Source organism: Aphelocoma coerulescens, chromosome 11 (genome assembly GCF_041296385.1).
Source record: "Aphelocoma coerulescens isolate FSJ_1873_10779 chromosome 11, UR_Acoe_1.0, whole genome shotgun sequence".
Taxonomy (NCBI): Eukaryota; Metazoa; Chordata; class Aves; order Passeriformes; family Corvidae; genus Aphelocoma; species Aphelocoma coerulescens.
The window spans coordinates 7,963,312-7,987,115 of NC_091025.1; the positions used below are offsets into that span (position 1 = coordinate 7,963,312).

Here is a 23,804-nt window from a genome sequence, read left to right on the forward strand (position 1 = left end):
CGTGCCTGAATCATTGTTGCGCTATGGCAGCTTCTCCCTGCACCAAGAGCCCCCCCCCTACCCCCCCGTAAACCCTCAGCCGCCTTCTGTCATGCAGATTTTAGCTTCCTTCTCTGCCAGGCGGAGCCCAGTGGCGCCAAGGCTCAGGCACCGCTTTCGACAGCCCCGACGGGCCTCACGGCGGTAGCGACCGCGTCAGCTGCGTCCCAAGATGGCGGCGGCCACGGCGCCGGGACCGAAGGCGCCGCCGGGGGAGAGCGGCGGCCCCGCCGCCTCCGCCCTGTCCATGGAGCGGATCCAGTCGCTGACCGACCTGGCGGACCTGGAGGCCGCCTACAGCCGGCTGTGTGAGGAAGAGGTGTGTGGGGCCGGGCACGGGAGGCGGCGGGGCCCCGAAAAGCGGATGCCTCGCTGTCACTGTGCCCCTCATTGTTGGATCCTTTCCAGAGGTGTTTAATACGGACTCAGCCGCCCCTGAGGCCCGGCCGGCGGTGGGTGTCGCCTCCGCGGATCCCTGTGTCGCGAGCAGCTTGGAGATTCTGGGATCTCGTGTGCTGGAAGCCCGGCTAGGGGAGGAGTTTTTGTGTTTGCTTTTAAATGGCAAACCCGTAAAGATTTAGAGGATTAAAGGGAGCTTAGAAAGTATTTATTGGTCATATGGGCTCTTGAAAGCATCAATGCCTTGCTAGCTCTGTGTCCTTGGCTTGGCTATAGGGTCTGATAAGTCGCTGGCCTGGAGCAGAGCTAAAGTCACACAACACTTCCTTCATCCTTTTTTTTTTTATTTTTTCAGAAAGTCGTGCAGGAAGAGCTGGATGCCCTCCTGGAGCAGCAAAGCACTATAGAGAATAAGATGGTTGCTCTTCATCGCATGGGGTTAGTGTTCCCCACCCGTTCCCCTTCCTTCTCCTTGCTGCATGACCCAGATACTCCTTTCACTGTTGTAGTGGAAGCACATCCATTCTCAGAAAATGTCAGACTTTAAATCGGTTTGTGGTAGAGAACACTAGTTGGATCCTCATCCCCACGTGCCCAGTTCTTCTCAGCAGCGCTGACAGCTGTGCCCTCACTCAGACTGACCCATTTTGGTGTAGGCCGAGCAGCTTTTTGAAAGTGTCATGTCAGAAGTTGCCAGGTTTCAGCATCAATCGTTGGATTAGGCATCTTCTGTCAGGCTGTCTATAGGTGTGAACAAATATTACTGTCTCTTCATGGTGAACTTGTGCAGGCCAGCTGGAAAATCGTCCTAAATGGCCTTGTGTCTAGCAGAAGCTCAGAGGACAGGTTTACAGACTTCACCTCCACTTCAGAAGTGGAGAATGTCATAAAGGCCCAGTGGCTTGTTCATGCCCTATGTGGTAGCAAGGCACAGTTGGTCTGTGCAGCCTCTTCCAAAGCAGTCAGTCTGTTCCTTTCTCCTGCTTTGCGCCCAGAGGAGGGAATGAAGTGAGTGAGAATATTGTGACAGGACCAGCTGTGTTTGGAGGAAGAGCCATCCTGCTGTTGCACACCATCCGACCGGTTAATGCGTGCACCTCACGCTCCGTTCACGTGTGTTCCCAGCCCTAATCTGCAGCTGATCGAGGGGGATGCCCAGCAGCTGGCAGGGATGGTCACCTTCACCTGCAACCTGGCTGAGAACGTCAGCAGTAAAGTCCGTCAGCTCGACCTTGCCAAGGTAACTGGGCTGAGGGGGGGTTGGAACTTGTCACCACCAAGCTGTGTTCTGTGCTCACAGCACAGAGGATGTGCCCTTCCTTTATAGTGGGCATGTGGGCTGGAAGCTGCTATGTTCTTTATTTTAGCTGTGTCTTTCTGGGCTCCTGCATATTGCATGGTATAAGAGTGGTAGAATCATAGAATAGTTTGGGCTGGAAGGGATCTTAAAGCTCATCTCATTCCCAACTCTCCTGCTGTTGACAGGGACACCTTTCACTAGACCAGGTTGCTCAGAGCCCCATCCAACCTGGCCTTGAACAGTTCCTTCTCCATATAGCAGCTGGCTCTCCAGCATCCCCTTCTGTCTATGCAGCTCCTGGTAGAATACCCTGAATAGGGTGAGTGGCAATCTTGTCAATTACACAGTGCTGAGGACAGTGGAGACTGCCTTTCTTGCAGAACCGACTCTATCAGGCCATTCAGAGAGCTGATGACATCCTTGACCTGAAGTTCTGCATGGATGGAGTTCAGACAGCCCTGAGAAATGAAGACTATGAGCAGGCAGCAGCTCATATCCATCGCTATCTGTCTCTGGACAAGTCAGTGATTGAGCTCAGTCGCCAGGGCAAGGAAGGTAAGCACTGTTTGTGAGGACACGCTGATGAGTCACCTTTCCAGTGGATATCTAGAGACTGCTCATTTCCCATGGTAGATTGCCTCAGCTCAACAGAAAAAGCAGATGTAATGCAGGCCAGTGGTCTTGTTATTTTATAGACTGACTTAGAGATGAGTGTTTTTGAAGTGTTATTACATCGGAATTATCATTAATTGGAAGGGCAGTTCCTGGCACACAGCTGTAATAGTATTTCAGGTGCTAACTAAGCAAAGGACAAAATGTTCAGACCAGAAGAAGTGAGGGAGAAGGCTCTGTCAATGAGAATTGTTCTCGTGTTACAGTGTGCTACCAAGCAGAGCAACTGGAATTGAAGGAGTAAATTGCTAAGAGGAAAATCCCAGTTTATGTGTCGTCATCCTCCATGCAAAATCACATTACATCACACACCAACCTATCTGTCTTTGCCAGTAGAGGAATTCCAGTGTGTATTCTGCCTTCTCAGCTTGGGACTGCACAGTGCTGGTCTCCTGGGAAAAAAAAAAAGCAGCCCTAGATACAGTACTAACATTGTGCTGTTGCTTTTCCCTTTCTTTTCTGTCCTTTTGACTAGGGGGCATAATTGATGCCAACCTGAAGCTCCTGCAGGAAGCAGAGCAGCGTCTGAAGACAATTGTTACAGAGAAATTTGACACAGCTATGAAGCAGGGAGACCTGCCCCAGGTGGAACGGTTCTTCAAGATCTTCCCTCTGCTAGGCTTACATGAAGAGGGGCTGAGCAAGTTCTCTGAGTACCTCTGCAAGCAGGTAACAGGCTCTGTGAAATCCAGGGGAAAACAAAACCCAGTCTCTGTCAACAGATGTTGTGGAAGGAGATTTTGGCAGTGGCTTGTTAACCTTAAAAAATAGCACTGGCCTCAGTTCATATCTCTCCCTGCATTTGCATGCTGGGATGAGCTTTCTGGTGTCTGAATACAGATCCAGGGGCTTGTCTGGCTTCTTCTGTGTCTTGCTCTCTGCACTTGCTTAAAAATCATACAATGAGCCTGGAAAGAGAAGAACAAGTTTCTGCCCTTCCTCAAGCCTTGAGTTTTCTACAGGAGAGGAAAGGATCCCTGTTCAAAGGAGGATAATACGGCAATAGCTCTTGCATTAGGAAGGCCAGTGAAAGCTCTCTAGGGCAAGGACAGTGGACCTGTGGGATGAAGGATACCTTTGGGTGTTCAGCTGACTGGTCCTGTTGTCATGCAGGTGGCCAACAAAGCAGAAGAGAACCTGCAGCTGGTGATGGGAACAGACATGAGTGACCGTCGAGCTGCTGTCATCTTTGCAGACACCCTGACACTCCTCTTTGAAGGTAATCTTCCTTTCCTCTCTCCTGATTGATTGCGAATAGTCCATGATGAGACGGTCCATCAATTTAAATGCTTTTAATTTTAAGTACCCCATTTGCCCTTTGAGCTACAGTGCCTCACACTCGAGGGACAGGGACACAACTAGCTGAATTTATTGCAGCCAGAAGAGGGCATCACAATAAACCAGTTTTCCTATGGACATCTTGCACAGGCATTAAGTGGATTTGCAAAGGATTTGTTGGCTTCCTCTATGTATCAGACTCTTCCTGTTTTCTGCATCCTCAAAACAAATGGGTATTCCCTGGAGGTTTCTTCAGACTTGCAGCTCTCCAGACAAACAAATCAGATCCCTTAGGGATGAGCAGCTGTTGGTGCCTCCAGGCCTGGCTCTTCAAGAAGCACCGTGGGGGCTTGAAAGCAGACAAGTAAGGGAAAGAAAGGAATGTGAATGCCCTTTGGGAATGTTGCCAAAGACCATAATTGAGATCCTATGGTGATTAGCCACCTTCTCTATGAAATCTGCTCTAATTCCAGGCAGCACCACTGCCAGTTACTCTCCCAGCCTGGCGCCAGTAGAGCTTTCTTGGCAATAGTGTCAAAAGAGGGGGAGTGTTGCTAACTTCCGGAGTAGAGCACTTGTGAGAAGAAAGCAATATTGTAGAGATACTTCCTTGGAGATAAGCTTTTCCTACAAGAAGTTCTTGCCTTCACTAATGCTTGCTCTCTGCAGCAAGTGTGTGCCCAAGAGCCATCCCTAGGCTGATTTTTCCCTGTAATCTTGCAAGTGCTGAAAGCTGAGACTGGTTTAGGTGGCAGTTGTGTCCCCTGCCAGGTTTAGCTTGTGTGGCTTTGTCCTGGGGAAGCTTCATACCTTGTATCTTGCTGGGCTGAAGGGCAGCTGGCACACAGGGCATGGCAGGAGTTCTCTTTAGGGACAGAGAGATGGCTTCTGCTCCAGGAGATTTGCACTCTTTATCTGTGGAGTGAATGGTCGTTAGGTCTGGTCTGTGGACCTGTGTAGCTCTGCTACGCTCTGGGAACTGCTGGTTCTCTCCCCACAGGGATTGCTCGCATTGTGGAGACCCACCAGCCCATTGTGGAGACCTACTATGGGCCAGGGAGGCTCTACACCCTCATCAAGCACCTGCAGGTGGAGTGCGACCGGCAGGTGGAGAAGGTGGTGGACAAGTTCATCAAGGAGAGGGACTATCACAGGCAGGTAAGAGCAGTGTGAGGCTGCCTGACGCAGCCAACTGTGCCCTCCATCCAGTTCTGTGGGGCTCCCACTGCTATAGAGGCAGCAGAGTTTGACCTTGTGTATTGAGAGAAACCTTGCTTTACTCCATTTTTACCCTGGTAGGGGAAGGGGTTCAGCCTGTAGCTGTGCTTTCTGATGCAGAGGAGGATTCATTTGGAGCGTGGTAAATGCTCCCTGGTCACTCTTTGCTGTGCAGGTCTGTAGGGTGCTTTCAGTACAGCTTCCCTACTGTCTTGTTCCTGCTTAGATGCAGGGCTGCTGCAACTGTCTCATGGTCACACACCTTGGTGCCTCTGGTCAAGTCCCATCCCACCACCTTTGCTGGCAGGATGAGCTCTGCCTTGGAGGAGGAGGAAGTGAACTGATGTGGTTCCCTTCTCTGGCAGTGGTTCCTGCAAAGCATGCCTATCACCCCCAGTGAGTAAGCACTTCCTAAGGCTATAGCACGAGCAGTGGCTGGTAACTCCAAGTCATAAGCAAAGACTGATGACTCTCCCTTTCTTTTGTGATTGCAGTTCCAGCAAGTCCAGAATAGCATGATGAGAAGTTCTTCTGCAGAGAAAATTGAACCAAGGTACAAAGAAAAACTCTTTATGCTCTCTGACCTTTCACTCTTGAGTTGTTATTAACACTACCTAGCATTTAGATAACTCTCCCACTCTTTCAGAAGCTTTGCAGCTATTAACTCATAAAATCCAATTGTTAGGTGCCCTTCACTGCCCTTCTATAAAGGAAACTTCTGTAGTGGGGCTTTATTTTGCTTAGTCATTACCTCTAAGCCTTGGCTCTAAGCATTCCTGGAGGGTTGGCAATATCACCACACATGAAGGACTGAGATTTTAACTGCCTGTGCCCGCTACTCTTTCATGGCCAGGTACAGTCCTTGGAGCCCACAAAACGGAGCAGCTCCCTGGACAGATAATTTGTGACAGAATCAGGAATAAATATTTGGGTCTTATTTAATCTATACTGCTGCAGCAGCAGCTCTGTACCGTCAGTTTCTTGATAATGAGCTGCAGTGCTTTAAATCTCCCTCTTTTTCTTCTTATCATAAATATTTACATAACCCTCAAGCAAGGCCATTTGAAAGTGCACCCAGCCCTTCTGGGACTGCCTGAATTACAGACATGCCTTGAAAGAAAACTTAGGTTCCTCAAGGAAGATCTGTCTGTGAGCCTGCATAATTACTATTTCAGCAGTAATATCCACTTACTATTTGCTCTGAGTAACTCTGCATGTATCCCAGTTTTCTGATTTTTTTCTTTTTCATCTGTAAAATAAAGATGATCTTTCCTTCTCCCACTTGTGCACCATGAGGCTTCAAGCAGGATTTGTTAAATTCTCTGCACACTGATGAAAAAGCTGATGTGTCAGTCTCTCTTTTTTTCATAGTCATCTCTGATCTGAACACTGTGTTCTGCATTGTAAGATGCTTTTTTTGTCTCACATTTCCTGAGCTGTTGAGCTTAAACAGATTCTTTATCATCTTCAGAGAAACACATGAATCTGTGCACAAAAACACATATGTGGAGATGGCAGGGACCAGGCATTTCTAACGTTAGCAACATAGGGCTCACAGAATTGTAGCAAAACTGCGGTAGGAAAGGACTGATGAAGATCTCTAGTCAAACCTCCCACTCAAAACAGGGCTCGTTTTGAAGTTCCATCAAATTGCTTTGAGTCTTGCAGTCCTTACCAATGTGATTTCGACGTGGATGTCCTCACATCTATGAGGAAAAAGAGGGGGAGTGTTGCTAAATCTTGGAGTAGAGTTTGTGAGAAAAAAGCAGTATTGTAGAGATACCTCCTGGGAGATGATTTTAGGGGGATATTTTGATTGTGTGTGCATGCTTTGCACATACCACTTTTTCTGCTGAGCTTTGCCACTCGATGGCACAGATGGAAAGGGGCAGTATTGATCTCATAGTAAGAGAACGGAGAATACACTACTTAGCTGAATTGAATTAGTGCCTCTCCTTTTGTAGTCTTGCTGTCTTGATTCTTGCTATTTCTTCCAGGGAGCTTGACCCTATTTTAACAGAAGTCACTCTGATGAATGCCCGCAGTGAGCTCTACTTGAGGTTCATCAAGAGACGAATAATAGCTGATTTTGAGGTGGGAGATGCCATGGCCTCAGAGGAGGTAAAGCAAGGTAACACCTTGAGTACCAATACTCATAAGCTCTGCTCATCAAAGCCAGAAATTGAGATATGCCTGAGTTAGTGGCAGAGCAGAGTGACACAGGGTCTGCAAAGACACTTTGGGAGTGCTCTGTGGAAGACGATTGTGTAGCCTGGCCTTTCCAAACCTGTTTTCAGCACTGGTTGTTCCCTCTAACAGGGAAACCAACATTAAGAATGACTGTAGAGTATAACAAACTAAAGTCCCCAAAGAGAGGAAGAGCTGTTTGGTCACTGCAGGCACAAATCCTAAGGGTGGAGGCCATGGAAAAACAGGCTCAAGGTTTTGGTACTCTGTAGAGCTCTGGAAAGCACTTTGGCCACCTGCAAAATCCAGCTCAGCAATTTCAGCTCCACAGCTGAGGCTTGTGATTTGTTCTAGGTTGGGCTTGGCAAGTGTCTGTCCATTAGGTGCCCATGAGACAGGCAGCAAGGGACTTGGTGGAGCTGCCTCCTGGCCCTGGGTTCCTGCTGATGGGTCTCCCTTGTGTTCCACAGAGCATCAAAAATACCTGGACAAGCTCCTCAACAACTGTCTGCTGAGTTGCACCATGCAAGAGCTCATTGGCTACTACATCACCATGGAGCAATACTTCATGAGGGAGACTGTCAACAAGGTAGGGAAGAACCTCCTAGATGCGTCTCTGTGTGTGCTCCTCAGTCCTCTGGTGAGCATCCCAAGGGAGGGATGTGTGTACACGGCAAGTTTGCAGTTGTCAAGAAAGTCTTTTGTTTCCCTTGGCCTTGAAAAGCAAGTGGTTGTTTCTGAATTTTGACTTCAGACATACCCCAGGGTATCTTCCAGGTCTGTGGGCTACTGCAAACTAGTCTGAGGGGTGCCAGCCACTCGGGGTGAAGGGGGCAGATGGGCAGTTTGGTCTCTCAGCACTGCTGGGGCGGCGGTGCTGACTGAGCCCAAGGCACTGAGACAGCTTTCTTTGCAGGCTGTTGCTATGGACAGCTATGAGAAGGGCCAGCTCACCTCCAGCATGGTGGATGATGTGTTTTATATAGTGAAGAAGTGCATTGGGCGTGCTCTGTCCAGCTCCAGCATAGACTGTCTCTGTGCCATGATCAACCACTCCACCACCGAGCTGGAGTCTGACTTCAGGTAATGAAAATACACCAGGTTCACTGTAATGTGCCTCCACGTTCTGCAAACAATGTTTGCTGTCAGATGTCTTCCTTGTGTTCTTTGCCTTTGAACCTCTGGCTTGTCATCCCCATGGAAGATGCTCATAGGAAGCAGTAACAGGTGTGGGAAGCTGGATCTGGGCATCTTTCCTCACAGTAGTGGTTGGTGATCCACCTATAGGACAAACAGAAAAAACAACCTCATGGCCCAAAATCCCTATGAGATGGAGTTGCCATCTAGCACTGGAGTCCTACCCTGCTTGAGGGTACATGGTCACCCCTAGTTGTTCTCTGGGTTACTTAATGACTCAAACTTGGCATGAGACTGCAGAAATTGTCCTGCTGTTTTTCATTCCATTGTGGGAATGAGGAACTGTGACTGAAGACAGCAGGCAGCTGCAGGCAGGATATTTGGGAAAGCTCAGAAACTGGGTGGTTATGTTTTTCTTTTAGCCTTCAGATGCTGTCAGGTGATATTTGCCAGCCTTTTTTTTTCCTTTGAAGTTCCACTTACCTAGTTCAGGTCACATCTCAGACAGAATGCTGTCCCGAGGCACAGAGCATAATTCTGTTGTTGCATGCTCTAAACCCTGGTGTGTTCTGCTTGCCCATAGGGAGGTTCTGTACAACAAGCTGAAGCAGGGCTTCCCAGCCACAACCTTCCAGGACTTCCAGAGAGGGGTGACCAGTGCTGTGAACATCATGCACAGCAGCCTTCAGCAGGGCAAGTTCGACACCAAAGGCATTGAAAGCACCGACGAGGCCAAGCAGTCCTTTCTGGTGGGTTTGGTGGCTGTTCTAGTGCAGAATGAGTTGGGGTGGGGAGAAAGACAATGGGGAACTCTTGGGAACAGGATTGGTGTGACTGTTGTGTTCAGAGAACCTGAAAATCTGTTGAGGTATGGTGGAGTGGCCTGCCTTTGGATGTCTGGTGGATGCTTCTGCCTCATCTCATGTTTGTAGAGCTTCCACACCTAGCCTGTGCAAATGTGATCCCATGAGTGCCTCTTGGGCTGCTGTGATGACAATTCCTTCCGGGCTGGGGAAGAGTCTGTGCTCTTTTGAGGTGTCCACCAATCCTGCTCTTCACAGGCTCTGCACAGAGGTGGTGGGGGAGCATCTCATCCACACCTTCCTCCAGATAAAAAAGTCCTGGCCCAAGCTCAGCTCCCTCACGAGATTGAAGAGTTTTCATTAGAGCAGCGTTGTCTGCTCTGCTTGGTCTGCAAGATCCTCCTGTTGCCTTCTAACAGCAGAACTGCAGCTCTGTCCATGCTTGAACAGGCACAGGGGAGCATTTCAGACCCCTCAGAGAGCATCTGAAGGGGCCGTTTGTCGCTCCTGTCTGCTGCAGCATAACACATCCCTCCCCATGCTGGGATGCTATGTAGACTTTGCATTGTGGAAAAGACCTCTCTGGGAGAACATCTCTGGCTCTGCTCTCTCCAGGTTTGAGCAGACCTATGGGCAGAGACTGAGAGCACTGGAGAGGGGCTGGCTCACCATGACTCGTCTTCCTCTCTAAGTTGTTGTGAACAGCCAGCACTAAAGAGGTTTCTTGGAGCTTTCACTGTATGAGGAGAAAAGGCAACAAAGGGAGCAGGAGAGACTGAACTCTTTAATCTCATAGAATTCTTTGTTACAGGTTTCTACCTTTCTTGAAGCAAAGGGCTTAAAATGTCAGTTCTTCCACTGAATCTCCTCATTCACTTGTCACCTTGCCTCATTTCCCTGTTTGCACAAACCCCAGCCTTATAGTGACAGTTCATCTTCAGCAGGTAGAGAACAGTCTGTTCAGTGGAGAACAGATACTCATCTGGCAGGAGGGCTGCTGATTCCTCCTGCCTAGTTACCTGTGCCTTCCTGTCTCCCCTGCTGCTCTGGACACAGTGTTTAAAATATCACCCACAAGCCACTCCTGCTCTGTTCTTCATGACACTTACCGAAAGTTGGGGTTACATTATGGCTTCCATCCATCACCAACGAGTGGGGCTTCGTTGCAACATCGTGAACAGGATGATGAGGGAAAGGAGTAAACTGTCTTGAACTCTGTACTAGCTGGAGATTCCGCACATGTGCTCAGTTGCTGGAGTTTAGCTTCATGCAGCTCAGTGAATCTGCAATGCTTTGATCTCACAGTAGCAACTCTGTCCCTTTACTTGCATTTCAGTCCATATTGTTAGCAGGGCATGGAGTAAATGTATGGACTTGGGGATGAGGTGCTGGGAAATTCAATTTAATCCAACTTGGGTTGGTTTTGGGTTTTTTTCAGGTGACCTTAAACAATGTGGAAGTCTGCAGTGAAAACATCATGACCCTAAAGAAGACTTTGGAGGTGCAGTCTGTATTCTTTACTGGTTTTTCCCAAATCAAATTTATAATATCCTCCCTTGGCAGGGGCAGGGGTCAAGTAAACAATCTGATAAACAATTTGATATGCCTGAATTCCTGAGGTCTTTCCCCTCCAGCCTTAGGGAAGCAATTTTGAGCTGGCAGAGCAATTTCCGGCTGATAATAGCAGCCAGCAATACCAGTTCCTCCAGCCTGACCAACCTGGTGCAGGAATAACGTGCATCATGGAGAGTCTGCAGTTCTCTGGTGCTGGGCTAGACAGCCCCTGGCTTCCTTTCTTGCTGTCCTTTCTCCTCACAGCTGGAGCCAGCAGCTTCTGCCTTTGCAGGAGCAAGAGTTGGGCTCCTAACCTAGCCCACACACTGGTGGGCAGCCAGAGCTCAGCAACACAAAGGGATAAAAACTGCCCAGGTTATTAATTTGCAGCTTGCTCATGGATCTCTTCCCTGCAGAGTGACTGCAGCAAACTGCTTAGCCAAGGATTTGGGGGTGAGCAAGCACAGGCCAAGATTGAGAGCTGCCTCTCGGACATGGCTGCTGTCTCCAACAAATTCCGTGACCTGCTGCAGGTGAGTGTCTCTCTGAATTACTGCTGGCTTCCAACACTGCCTGCTAGTGTCTTCAGGGAGAACTCTGGCAGGAATCACTTCAGCTCAGGGCCAGGCCATGTCTGACTCCAGGAGTGCTGGGTAGGGTGCAGGAGGGAGCAAATCAGTCAGCTTTGAGGGATGGAAAGAGCCCCAGCCCGTTTATACAGCCACACCAGCCAGCGGCTGCATAAAAAGCACTGGAAGCAGCTGCAGAGCCAGAAGGAATGTTGTTTCATTCATCTTCACTGAGCACAGAATTGCAGTTGGTTCAGCATTTTCAGGAGAAGAAATATTAATGACATTTCCATCTCCTCCTTTCTCCCTCGTGGCGCAGCACATTGTCAAGTTGTCCACAGCCTCACTAAGTAATGCTGAAGACAGGCTATTGGTAGAGAAGAGATGCTCTTTTCTCAGGTTTCTCCTTTCCCAAATGCAAATACTCCTCAGCATGGAGCAGAAGACTCTGGCTAAATCCAGCCTCCTGTGGCATGCTGGGGCCTGCTGTCCTAAAATTTCACAGTGGTCTCTGGCAGGGAGAGAAGCAGGAAGACCTAGTACCTCATGTGGAAAGAAACCAAGCAAAGGAGAATATTTTGAACCAGGTTTGCCTTTGTACTTCACAGAGAGGTCAGGCTATTTTTTTTTGGCTTTGCAGTTCAGGGCAGGCAGATGCCTTCAGTTCAGCACTGCCAGCAAACCCTCTTGGGGACTGTGGTCAGTATCAAAACCAAAGAGCTCATCAGTAAGGCGTAAAACTCTCCAGTCTGACTCTAGTGCGGTTTTAAAAGTGGCTGCAAAGCAATCCAGGGTCTGGGGAGAAAGCTCCTGCGCTGCCTGAGTCACACACGCACTGAATTTGCCTCAGAAAAGGACAATTGCCAGCAGGGCCTGCTCAGAAATGCCAGTTTTAGTTAAAAACTTCCATCAAATGCCAGTCAGAATAGGTACCGACACAGTTCCATGCTGAGTGAGCTTTCATGACACCTTGCTGAGCCAAAGAGGGGTGGCTGGCAGGAGAGGGCTTTAAGAGCTCTCATCACAGGGGACAGAAAAGCTTTTGCTGACAGCCTGCTGCTCGGGGGAGATGGCATGTGTTGGGGTTATGATTAATTCAGGGAACTAACTGTGGTTACAGCTTTTATCCTCCTTTTAGATTCTCCTACTGAGCTAAGCTGCACTGGAGGTGGGAGGCATCAGCTGAGTTCAGTCACAGTGCCCTGGCTGATGCTGAGTGGAAAAGCTGGAGTTTGCGTTTTTTCCTACCCCACATGCCTCGCTCCTGCCAGGAAATCTGTAGCTATGTGGGATGGGGAAGCACAAGCCCTTCAGACCACACTACAAGTCAGCACAACAGCAGCTTCTGGGCCAACATCCTTCCTCTTCTTCTTGTCATGGTGTCCTCAGAGCCTTCCGGCACCAGAAGTGTGGGGTCTGGGCCTTCTGGGTTCAGTTTCCTGTGCAAGTCTGTGGGTCGGTTTCCCCAGCTGAGAATGTGAAGCAGCATCAAGACAGCCTGGTTGTAAAGATTTTGTGCCTCACTGTCCTCTCTTCTTGCTATCTCCCTCAGGAAGGTCTCAATGAGCTCAACAGCACAGCCATCAAACCCCAGGTGAAGCCGTGGATCAACCTATTCCTCTCTGTCTCCCACAACATCGAGGAGGTGAGGCTCAGTGTTCTCTGCTTCCAGCTGTTCTTGGGCATTCTCTGTCTTCTGCTCAGCAGCACAGAGCAACCGCTCTTTCCTTCCCCTCAGTTATCTGCTGTTTCCTTGGCACAGAGCATCAATAAAATACCCAGACCATGCTCTGCAGCCGAGCCTGGAAAGGGACGTTTGGCTAGAGAGGAACTTGGGAAAACGAAGGGGTGAAGTGCTGCTGCAGGAGGGACCTCCCTTCCTGTCCTCTGGGCCGTTGGCTGTGCTTTACTTCAGGCCACATAAACAACCCTTTCTGCATTTCACTGTTAGGAGGAGTTCAGCGACTATGAGGCCAATGATCCCTGGGTCCAGCAGTTCATCGTCAATCTGGAACAGCAGATGACAGAGTTCAAGGTGAGAGAAGGAGGTGGCAGCCTGCCAGGCTTCAGCCAGACCTCCATGTGGCATCCTCCAGCTCTTTCCTTGCTTGGCAAGCAGAGGTGTCCTTCAGTGCCTTGCTGGGCTCTTAGGGATCCAGTCACCCCCTTCTCCTGCAATTCTCAAAGCCTGCTTGCAGGCCCCACATACCTGGATCACCTCTCTGGTGCTCTCCACATGCCAAGCCCACAAGTCCTTATTCGTAAGCTCTCCTAGCCTTGGGTTTTAGACACCTCTGCTCGGTTTTCCTGACAAGAATGACACAGGTTTCTGCTTCCAGGCTGGGCTGTCTCCAGTGATTTATGACACCCTCACTGGTCTTATGACCAGTCTCATAGCCATTGAACTGGAGAAAGTGCTGCTCAAATCCACCTTCAGCAGGGTAAGCAAAACACTCCTCTGCCATCTAGTCTTTCTTGACTGCAAACCCTCATTAGAGGATGGGTCAGGGCAGATGCATATGTTACCCTCAAAGAAACTCTGCAACCACCAGTGACCAGCTCAGGGACACTTTTACAACAGCACCCACAGGGACAGAGTGGGTTTGTTTATGGGACTGAGAAGAGCTGGCACCAATAAGTGAGCTGGGTTTTAAGGTGGGTCTAAACATAAGCAACTTAAATCTGCAATAAATGGTCTAACTGGGACCTTCCTGCTCAGAGACCTCCCCCTGCCTCCCTGTGACTTCTAATTGGTGTCTTGGCACAACCTCTGGGTCTGCTGGAGAGTTAACTGATCTCCGTCTGTGCCCACAGCTCGGCGGTCTGCAGTTTGACAAGGAGCTGAGGTCTCTCATAGCCTATCTCACCACAGTCACCACATGGACTATCCGTGACAAGTTTGCTCGTCTTTCCCAGATGGCCACCATCCTCAACCTGGAAAGGGTGAGCTGCACTTGGTCTGCTTCTACTGGGGAATTGTGGGAGCACCTGCTGCACTGCACATGGCTTTACTGAGCTCATCCAGATGTCATCACACCTACAGGGTGGGAAGAAGCTGGAGAAGTTGCCCTGTGTCTGATGGTGCTTGAGTTCAAACTTACCTGTGAGGGCAGTCTGTGCTGAGTCATCTCCTACAGCTCCCCTCTTTTTCCAGGTGACAGAGATCCTGGATTACTGGGGGCCAAACTCAGGTCCACTCACCTGGCGCCTTACTCCCGCCGAGGTCCGGCAGGTGCTGGCTCTCCGCATCGACTTCCGCAGTGAGGATATCAAGCGGCTGCGCCTGTAGTTGATCGGTGCCTGGCTCAGCACCACGCTGGAGCTAAGAGCAGGAAGGTTGCAGTTCTGGAGCCTGCCTGGGTCCTGTCCTGGGGCTGGCTGTTAGATGGTGTGGGGATGGGATGATGTCTGTCCTTCTGCTCGCATTCCTTGGAGCGAAGGGCTTTCCTGGGCCTGGCAAGAAGAGCTGCCATTCTTTTGTGGGAGCGGAAACAAGGTACCAGAGGAATCTCATGCTGAGAGCAGCATGATGCTATTTCTCAGAACACAGCAGTGCCTGCTCCTGACTCCATGTGCTCTGCTGCCCTGCAGCAGGCCAGGACAGGTGGGGGCTGATGAGGCTCAAATACAGGTCTGTTGCTGCAGCTGTGTTCCCTCTGTGCCCCCTAGTTTAAGGGTCAGCTGCTGGAGTCACAAATGCTGAACCCCAGCTCTCTCCTGGTGGTGATGGGGACTGTTCTACAGAAGGGGGAAGGAGTGATTTCCTTGGGAAGGTGCTTGGAAAATCACTAGAAAGCCTCTGTAGGAAATGGGGCTATGTCCCCTGCTGGCTCTGTGCAGCTACTGTGTAAATAAACCTTGCTTGGTTGAGCTGCAGTCTCCAGTGGTGTGTGTTCAGCTGTGGGCCTTCAGGGAGCTGGAGAGATGTGGGACAAGAGCTCTGCTCTGCTCCAGTCCTCCTATTCTACCTTGTGCCAGGGCATCCAGAGGATCTTCCTGTCTTGTCTGGCTGCCTCCTGTGGCTGCAGTCCTGTGCTGTCTCCCTCAGCCAGGGCCGTGGAGGGGGATGACCAGCCCTTGCATGCAGGTTCTGCCATTCCCACCCCTGGAAAAGCTTTGCCCATGCATTGCTGGGCCCTTGCTATCCTGTGGAGAGGGAGCAGCCCTGCTAGGGACAGAGGGGCACAAACACATGCTGAGACAAACACAAGCTTTTTTATTCAGACAGACTGCAGGGACTAGTAACTTGCTTTCACTATTCACTATTTCACTGCAAAACAGTGCCTGAGGACACGAGGGGGTCTTGATTCCACATCCACCTGCATGAGCATTGCATGCTGAACAGGCAGCTTGGATCCCTGCTGCTGGAAGAGCAGAAAGGTTCCTGCTAAAGGCAGCATCACAAATGCTAGTTTGTTCCCTTTGGAAAACTGTAAAAACTGGAGTGAAACCCCAAAATCAGGCTGGAGGCCCTAGCAAACTGTCCCTCCAGCAAAGCCACCCAGCAGGGGTAGTTTTGCCTGCCTGCACAACTTGTCACAGCTTCTCCAGGCTCTGGCTTTTGGGGCAAGTAGCAGCACAAAAAGGCCATATCGAGACCTAAGGCACCTGCTAGCGCTGGCTGAAGAAGCTGCCCCTAAAGCAGTGGGGATTTCCCTGCATTTGTTCAAGATATCTGCCAGGAATGGGCCAGGGCTGAAGGCCTTCATACAGCCCTGTCCCCTCCAGGGTGAGCACCATCCTTCATATCACATTCCACAACCTCCACAGAGAAACCACCTGTGTCCACCTCGATGCTGTGGATGCTGAAGTTGCCCAGTCCCTAGAAAAGGAGAGTCACAGGTTGGGGCAGGAGCTAGCAAAGGACCCCTTCTCACCTCCAAGGTCCCAGGGAGGGCACTGGAACAAGAAGCAATCACATCCCATGTGTGGCAGGGAGAGATGCTCCTCGTGTTCTCTATAAGGCTGCTGCAAGCCGCCTGCAGCAGTGGGGGGCTCACAGCTCACCTCGGTGTTTGCCAGGATCCGGTGCAAAGCCTCTTTCTGCCGAGGGGCTTTGGTTAACACGTAAAGGAAGCCGCCGCCACCAGCCCCAGCCAAGCACTGCCCGTGGACGTAGGGCCGGAGAGCATCCATCATGCGCCCAACGGCCAGCGGCTCACAGCCCGGGGCCATGCACTTCTTCTGCTGCCAGTAGCAGTCCAGGCACTTGCCAAGGAGCAGTAGGTCACCTGCAGAGGAGAGAATATTGCAAATTACTTGTCTCTGTTTCTCACCAAAAGGGCAGAAACATCTCTGGCTCTCCTGCTCAGCCCAAGCTAAATTCTGCCTTCTCTTTTCCAGTTCCTCCCAGCTCTGCTGGCCGAGCAGGCAACCCCAGCCCTGTCACGTTGCTATTTTTAATCCTCCACAGGGGCAGGATTTGCTTGCTTTAATGCTCCAGCTTCCTCTCTGCAGCAGCCAGATAAACCCGCTGCGCTGACCAGGCATGGCCCCCAGCCCTGTCACCAATGGCGCACTGCAAATCAATCAGATTCAGCATGTCTAACCCCCTCTTCCTCAAAATCTTTGTTCAAACATGAATTTTGGGGTATTGCCTAGTGAGGGTGGGCCTGGGAGAGGATTTGAGGCTTTTGCAGCTGCAAGAGCCTGCATCCCCCAGCCTTTTTCCCCTCCAAGACTGCACAGCCCCTCCCTGTGTTTCTTCAGCTGTTAAAAGGGCCAACCTGGCCCAGGGAAGGGGCTCACACCTTGCCTCAAGGCCTGGGCACACTCCTCGGCATTGGTCACCAGCGCGTCAGCATTTTGCACGATGGAGGGCAGCCTGGCATACCAGTTCCTCACCACGTCCTGCAAGAGGCCAGAATGTCCCTGTCACTGTCCTCCTGCCTGGGGAGGCAGTGCTGCATCCATAGCCTCGGGTGCCAGTTCCCTCTGGGGTGGCAAAGCTCTGCACAAGGGAAGGGGATGGCACCAAAGGCCACAGGGGGAGCAGAGGCACTCTGTGACACCCAGAGGCACCCAGGCATTACCTGGAGCAGGTTGCGGGCCAGGCGAGTCTTCCCCGTGTACACCAGCAGCAAGTGATCATTCAGGGTCTGGGTAAAACCATCAGGGACCAGGATCTGCTCCACTTCCACTCTGAGTGGCAGCTGGGCCTTCGACCTCCCGATTTTGATGCCAGGAACGAGCCCACCAACCTGGTCCTGCCAACCACCCCCTGCAGGGCAGAGGGTCATCAGTCACTGCTGGGACCCCCACCTTGTGGGTCAGCTAATCCCCCAGATCCTACCTGTTGTGAGCCTCTGCTCCAGGTGCAGCACAGCATGGATAAGGGACTCTGTGCTGGCAGCCTTCCCTGCTGCCCGGTACAGGGATGCCATCACTGCTCCTGCCAGGATGCTGCTGGTGCCTGCAGGGAGCACAGGCAGGGCCAGGACAGTGAGGCACTGTTGTGGCCCTGAAGGCCCGGGGGCAGCAAGGGTGATGCCCCACTCCCAGGCACCAGTGAGGGACTGCCCAGCCCTTTCCCTGCAAACCTACCGAGGCCAGACCCGTGGGGCAGCTTCGACCAGGTGTGCACCTCAAAGCCACCCCCGTAGCTCTCCATCAGCTGGGCCCTCAAGGGTGTCTGTGAGGGGAACTGCACAATTTGGGTGCAGATAAAGGCAGCTTTGAGCAGGGCTCCTGAAACAAAAAGGAAGCTGATGCCTGCTGTGCTACCTGCTCCCTCATCCCACTGGCCCCAGAGAGGGCCACCCTGGCAGCAAAGGGACATCACAGGTACAGAGCCAGGCTGGCAGCTGGTGACCCCTCACCTGGTGCATGTGGCTGGCAGTAATCCTGTAAGTCTTCCAGCTCCCGGCACACCAGCTCTGCCACTGCCTCGCTCTGTGGTGTCCCGTTGAGGCTGACGAGGCGCAGCTCCGGCTGGACAATGCGCCGCACCCGAGCACCAATGGGCCGGCACCCATCCACCAGCACCGCCACGTCCACCACAGCCCCCCCGTGCTCGTAGGTGATGGGGGGTGTGTCACTCCAGCCACCTGCCAACACTCACCATCAGCCTCATGGGACACTCTGACTCCTTTTCCCCCAGCACCACAGGGGTGAGACATGGAACATCTGACTGGGGAGATGCACTCACCAGAGAGGTCCAGGCGGGCTGGACATACCACCTGCACCCAGTGCCCCAAGGGTGGCAGCTCCACCTGTTCCACAGTGATGAACTGGCACGAGGACATCACTGCCTTCCGGACGAGGATCTGCTCGGCCCCCTCGTAATGCCGAGCTGCTCTCACCAGCAGAGCCGGCCTGGGATGAGAAAGATGCTGAGCCCACTGCCACATCTCCATGATAGCACCAACGCCTGGAATGGGGCAGCTGCCTGCTGCCTCTTGCCAGCCTCAGCCTCACCGGCTCATCCACTTCTGGCGCTCAGCAGCCAGCTCCTGGACACCACCAGCGATGTCCCCGCTCTCCAGGCGCCCAAAAGCTGAGGCCCACTCCCTGTTGGCAGCAGGACCGCTCCGCAAGCCGCCTTCCCCTTGTGCCATGCAGCCCAGGACCTCAGCAATACAGGCAAGTGCCCGTGCTGCAATACCAGCATCGTTGGCTGTAGAGGCAACTAGAAAATAAAAAAAAATAAAAAGAGGCTGCAAAGCCACAGCCAGGCTGCAGGCTGCACCCCAAACCAGCCCACTTCTGCCTTAAGCTGTCCCCAGGGGAGCGAGACTTGCATGGCTTGCACCCACCCAGGCTTGTTGGATGCCCTGGAGGTGCACCCCATGGGGTCCTGAAATAGGGGGGATCACTGAAGGGGGTGGGGAGCACTGAACAGTCCTGATAACCAGATATGCAGCTCACCCTCATCCAGTGTGCTGAGCACAGCCTCATGGTAGCCCTCGTGGACGGCGCTGCGGGCAAGTGGCAGGAGGCTGCTGTCCCGGCGTCCCAGCAGCACCCGCCGCACCTTGCACTGGCCCTGCAGGAAGAACAGGGCCTGGCGGGCACCCAGCTCAGCTTCCATGTCCAGGCAGGGCAGCAGCTCCTGCCAGGACATACGCCACGCCATCCGCCAGCGTGCCAGCTGCTCACTGGCCACCGTGGCCAGGCCCAGCAGCCACAGCACATCCTCCAGCCCCAGGGCCTCACGGGCATGCAGCACCGGGAAGAGCCGGGCACTGAGCAGGCAGCGGCTCCTCCGTGGCGTCTCAGCATCCCAAAGGTCCCCTTCCCTGATGAAGGGAAAGACCATCAGCACTGCCCTGGGGCTCGAGGACACCTTCCATGAGGGGAGATGGAATGTGGGATGGGTTGGGGTGGTCGTGACACCTCTGGGAGCTGGGTCTCCTCTCCCATCCTGACATGTGGCACCTACCGTACACCTGTCTGTTGGAAAAACTCAGCCCAGGGCACGTTCAGATAGGTGGCCTCTTCCACAGGGATCTGCAGGGGCACAGAGGGGCTGGTCACACCTTGGCTTCACTGGGAGCCTCGTGCCATCTCACTGCCCTCGCACCTGCCAGTCATCGAGGCGGCCGGTGAGAGTGAACACGCGGCAGGGCAGGTCACGCAGCCGGATGTGGTGGCCCTGCAGGACAACATCACGCAGGGGATGGCCCCGCAGGGCTGCTGAGGAGCCCACGTCGAGGCCCGAGAGGAGGCAGCCAGGACCGATCACCAGGGGACCCTGAAGAAGAAGCAACAATGGCATGGCTGGCCCCCAAACCAGAGCCAAATCCTGACCTTGGAATGGGACAACCACCCTGAGAGACAAGCTGGTGCCAGCACAAGCCAGGTGGCAGGACATGATTTTGTCACAAGGCTGCAAAAACACGGACTATGGAAATTCAGGCCAGGTGACAGCCTCCAGGGCTCACAGCCATAACAGAGCCCCCAAAGCAGAGGGTCTGCCCTGGTTCCCAGTTCAGGACAGGGCAGAGGTGACAGTCTCATCCCCTTGTTTGCAGAGGGTGACAGCCACCAGGGTGCCCAGTATGAGCCAAAAGGCAGTCTCAAAGAGGAAGAGCATCCCAAATCTCACAGCTGCAGTTCCTCCATCCTAGGCAGCAACACATCACCCTGCTGCCCATTCGATGCCTGCTGTGCTGGGAGCGGGTCACCTCCATGGTCACCCCCATCCTAGTCATGTACCTGGAGGTGACAGTGCTGGATGACACTGCCAGCTGCCAGCTGCACAGCTCCTTCCAGCAGGCAGTTGGTGACTGAAGAGCCATCCTCCAGGAGACAGGGCTGCTGTCAAGGGCACAGAGACACGTGGCACCAGGGTCTGGGCACACAGCCCAGAGCAAACCCCAAAAAATGTGCATGAGCAAGGCTGGGATGGAAGGACATACATCCACGTGGGAATGGGCTGTCTTGCAGAAGCGGAGGTGGCTGGCAGAGCCAGGCAGGAGAGTCAGGCTGCGGATGTGGTCGCTTGCAGAGGCGGTCATGTAGTCATAGGATGCATTGGGAATGCAGGCTGTGGGGGGCAGGAGAGATTTCAGCACATGGACAAAAAAATGTGGGTGTGTCTGACACTCGTGTGAGCCAGGCTGAACATCCCCAGCTGAAGGGGTCAGGAGTGAAGACCTGGGGACCCACAGATGACTGTCAGGCCCTGACCACCCCATCTCTTCCCATGCAGGGAAGAGTGCCTAGGAATGGGTCACATCACATGCACTCACCACAGCATAGAATCATAGAATGGTTGGGGTTGGAAGGGACCTTAAAGATCACCTAGTTACAACCCCCTAGGCAGGGACACTCCACTAGAAGCTGGAAGGAAGCACTCACCCATGCTAAGAGGGAAGCCACGGAGAGCTGTCCACAGCACAGAGCGGGCACTCCTCACGATGGTATCACCACCACCCTTCACAAAATCTTCCTCTGTGATCCCCCCTGCCATGCACAGCACAATGTCGAAGAAGAGGGAGAGCTGGGGAGAGAAGGGACTTGTTGGGTCCAGCCATCCTGAACCCCACCCTGCTGCTGGTTGATCCCTCCCACTACCTCTCCCACCCAAATCTGGAAGTGTGGGGGCAAACAGACCCTAAAGAGATGCCCAGCAGCAACACCTGTGTGGCAAAGGGTCCCATTCCCCACAGAGGGGCTGTCACCTGGATGGGTGGAGCCCCCGAGTCCAGCCCCATGTAGGTGCAGGCATCCAGAGGAGGGATGACATGGGTGGCCAGAAGCTGCTCAGCAGCATCCAAGGAGAAGAAAACAATCCCACAGACCTGCCAGGCACATCAGGGCTGAGGCTGCAGCTGAGGTGACACAAAGGATGGGGATGGCAGGGTCACCAATACCTGAGTCATGCCGTACCAGCGGGACGGTGCCATCTGGCCCTGCACACTGCTGGATCTGGGCCTCCGTGCCTTTGTAGATGATATCACGTACCAGCCCCTGGGAGCAAAACCATCCCAGTGAGCTCTTCAGGGAACCCTAAGCCAAGCAGCCATAGCAGTGCTGAGACCCCAGCACCCAAGGCATCAAAGGACTGGAGACCACTGCATCTTCAAGGGATGCCTGTTGAAGGGGGAGCTGCCCCAACCTGCTCATTGGTGAGGTAGACCCCATGGTTCCTGGCATATGCCGGGCTCCCGGGCACTGCGATCACTCGGACACCCTGGAAGCCGTCCCAGTTGATCCCTGGGGGGAGGGACAGAGACCAGTGCCCACTGGGGCAGTGCACGTACTCACACTGGGCACAACTGCCTGAAAACCTGCGCCACAGCAGCGGAAGTGGCAGGAGCATCCAGCCTTGGCCACCTCACTGCAGGCACAACGGATTCTCCCAGCTGTGCACAGGACAGCAATAGCTGAACATCCACACCCTCATGGGAGCATGGCACAGGCTGAACTAGATGTGTTGCTGGTTAAGAACCCTGTCCCACACCAAAGCAAGGCTGGCATCCACCCACCTGGTGTTGAGGGCACAGTGAGGAGCATGTCGGTGCTGCAGACCCAGACGCCAGGTGGGGAGCCCACACAGAGCTGCCAAGAGAAGGACCACATGCCCAGGGACGGCAGGAAAGGAGCCCAGGAACCCAACACCGTTCCCATCCTGCTCGGAAGCCAAACTCATCCCCGGGGCCCCATCCTCAGGCTACACAGACCCGGTGTGTCATGGTCCCCAGCAGGCTGTCCAGGTTGCAAACCAGCGCTTCGGCTGGGGCGCCAGGCTCCTCGGCGGGCAGGCAGGTGAAGGCACGGCCGCAGTCGTCAAAGGAGAAGTCGCGGCCCTGGTGGGACGGAGAATATGGCAGGGTCACCGGGAGGGAGCGGGTGCAATGAGAGGTCCCATGCTGGGCTGCAGGTCTGCTCTCACCATGTGCAAGATGAGGATGCGGGCGTCCCTCAGGACGTCAGCGGTCACCACCTGGGAGAGGACAGCAGGGAACAGTCAGTGGGGACAGGACAGGCACCCCCCTCACTTCCAGCGTCCCCTCCTGACTTCCAGCCTTCCCGGACCCACCAGAGGCTGTCACCTCTCACCGTGCATCCGGCGCGGGCGCTGAGGTGCTCGGCCGCCACCAGCAAAGCGTTCAGGGTGGCACCGCCGCTGCCCAGGCGGGCCCAGGGGTCCTCCACGGCCAGAAGCAGCGCGGGGGGGCGCGGGCCCAGCCCGCCCCGCAGCCGCCGCACCTCCAGCTCTGCCAAACGAGAGGCGGGCGGCGGTGAGAGCCGGTCCCGCCGCCGCGGGCAGGGAGGGAGGGAGGGCGCCCGCCCGCCCGCCCCGCCACTTGCCTCGCTGCAGGGCGGACACGCTGCCATGGCCCCGCCGGCAGGTGAGGAGAATAGCGCTCCACTCCGCCGCCATAGGCACCTCCTCCGCCCCCAGCCTGCCCAAAGGTCCCCGCGGGGCTTGCTGGGATGTTTAGTCCAGCCCCCGCAGCCGCTCCGGAGCCCCCGGCGCTGAGGGACTACAATTCCCAGTGTACTGCGCGGCGGGACACAGACCCCCCTTAAAGGCACAGCGCACCCTCGTGCTGCTTCCCCCCTCCCTTCCCCCATTTCGGGGGTCTTGCAAAGGGGGAATGGGGGTTTGACGTTTTCTGTCCTAAAATGGGTCTCGGCAGTGGTGCGCACCCCTAAGTGCCCTGGGTCACCCCTGTCACGAGTCCGGCTCCTCACAGGGTTCTCTGCCCGGGCGGTGGGCGCTGATGTCGGCTCCCGGTGGGTTACCGGGATGGGTGCCCGCTGTGTGCTGGGGTGCGATCGGGGTGGGTACTGGGGAATGTCGATGCACTGGGATGGGTGCCGAGGTGGGTACCGGATTGGGTACCAGGGAGGGTAGCGAGAGATGCCGGCGCGCCAGGTGGATACCGGGGGTGGATAACAGGGGATGGGTACTGGGGTGCCGATGCCCGGAAATGCCGGTGCGCCGGGTGGGTACTGGGATGGGTACCGAAGTAGTTACCGAGTTGGGTATCGGATTGGGTACCGGGAGTGTTCAGGGGGTTGCCGATGCTCCGGGTGGATACCGGGGATACCGATGCTGGGCACCGGAGTTGGGGGTGCCGATGTGCCGGGGTGAGTCCCGAGCTGGGCACCAGGGTAGATTCCTGAGATGCCGGTGGGGAGGGTGGGCGCAGGCGGCCCCTCTCTCTTCCTACAAGTCCCACAAGCGCCGCCAGG

General features: G+C 53.8%; 2 protein-coding genes across 6 annotated transcripts; one reads left to right on the forward strand and one right to left on the reverse strand.

Annotated features, from left to right (window-relative positions):
* The first annotated feature begins 169 nt into the window (after positions 1-169).
* COG4 (component of oligomeric golgi complex 4) lies at positions 170-15,026 on the forward strand. The gene is made up of 19 exons (XM_069027252.1): positions 170-358; positions 794-876; positions 1,564-1,678; positions 2,119-2,293; positions 2,886-3,079; positions 3,524-3,629; positions 4,689-4,846; positions 5,401-5,459; positions 6,904-7,037; positions 7,564-7,682; positions 8,010-8,176; positions 8,814-8,979; positions 10,472-10,534; positions 11,004-11,120; positions 12,709-12,801; positions 13,108-13,191; positions 13,496-13,597; positions 13,971-14,099; positions 14,311-15,026. The coding sequence occupies exons 1-19, from the start codon at positions 212-214 to the stop codon at positions 14,443-14,445; spliced, it is 2,346 nt and encodes a 781-aa protein (XP_068883353.1). The 5' UTR covers positions 170-211; the 3' UTR covers positions 14,446-15,026.
* Positions 15,027-15,352: 326 nt separating this feature from the next.
* Positions 15,353-22,999, reverse strand: FCSK (fucose kinase). 5 transcript variants are annotated; one of them, XM_069026938.1, is made up of 23 exons: positions 22,914-22,999; positions 22,662-22,819; positions 22,495-22,545; positions 22,283-22,408; positions 22,088-22,160; positions 21,718-21,815; positions 21,489-21,569; positions 21,281-21,400; positions 20,958-21,099; positions 20,516-20,643; positions 20,313-20,411; positions 19,678-19,848; positions 19,537-19,604; positions 19,023-19,393; positions 18,573-18,783; positions 18,304-18,470; positions 17,975-18,202; positions 17,700-17,843; positions 17,449-17,568; positions 17,189-17,376; positions 16,907-17,006; positions 16,164-16,387; positions 15,353-15,978 (listed from the first exon to the last, which is right to left on the reverse strand). In XM_069026938.1, exons 1-23 carry the CDS (start codon positions 22,984-22,986, stop codon positions 15,862-15,864), a joined length of 3,258 nt encoding a protein of 1,085 aa, XP_068883039.1. In that variant the 5' UTR covers positions 22,987-22,999; the 3' UTR covers positions 15,353-15,861. The 5 variants fall into 5 exon arrangements, with proteins under 5 accessions (XP_068883039.1, XP_068883038.1, XP_068883042.1 ...); XM_069026937.1 differs by having other exon boundaries at positions 20,313-20,414; XM_069026941.1 differs by lacking the exon at positions 22,914-22,999 and having other exon boundaries at positions 20,313-20,414; positions 22,655-22,739.
* Between the last annotated feature and the right edge of the window lie 805 nt (positions 23,000-23,804).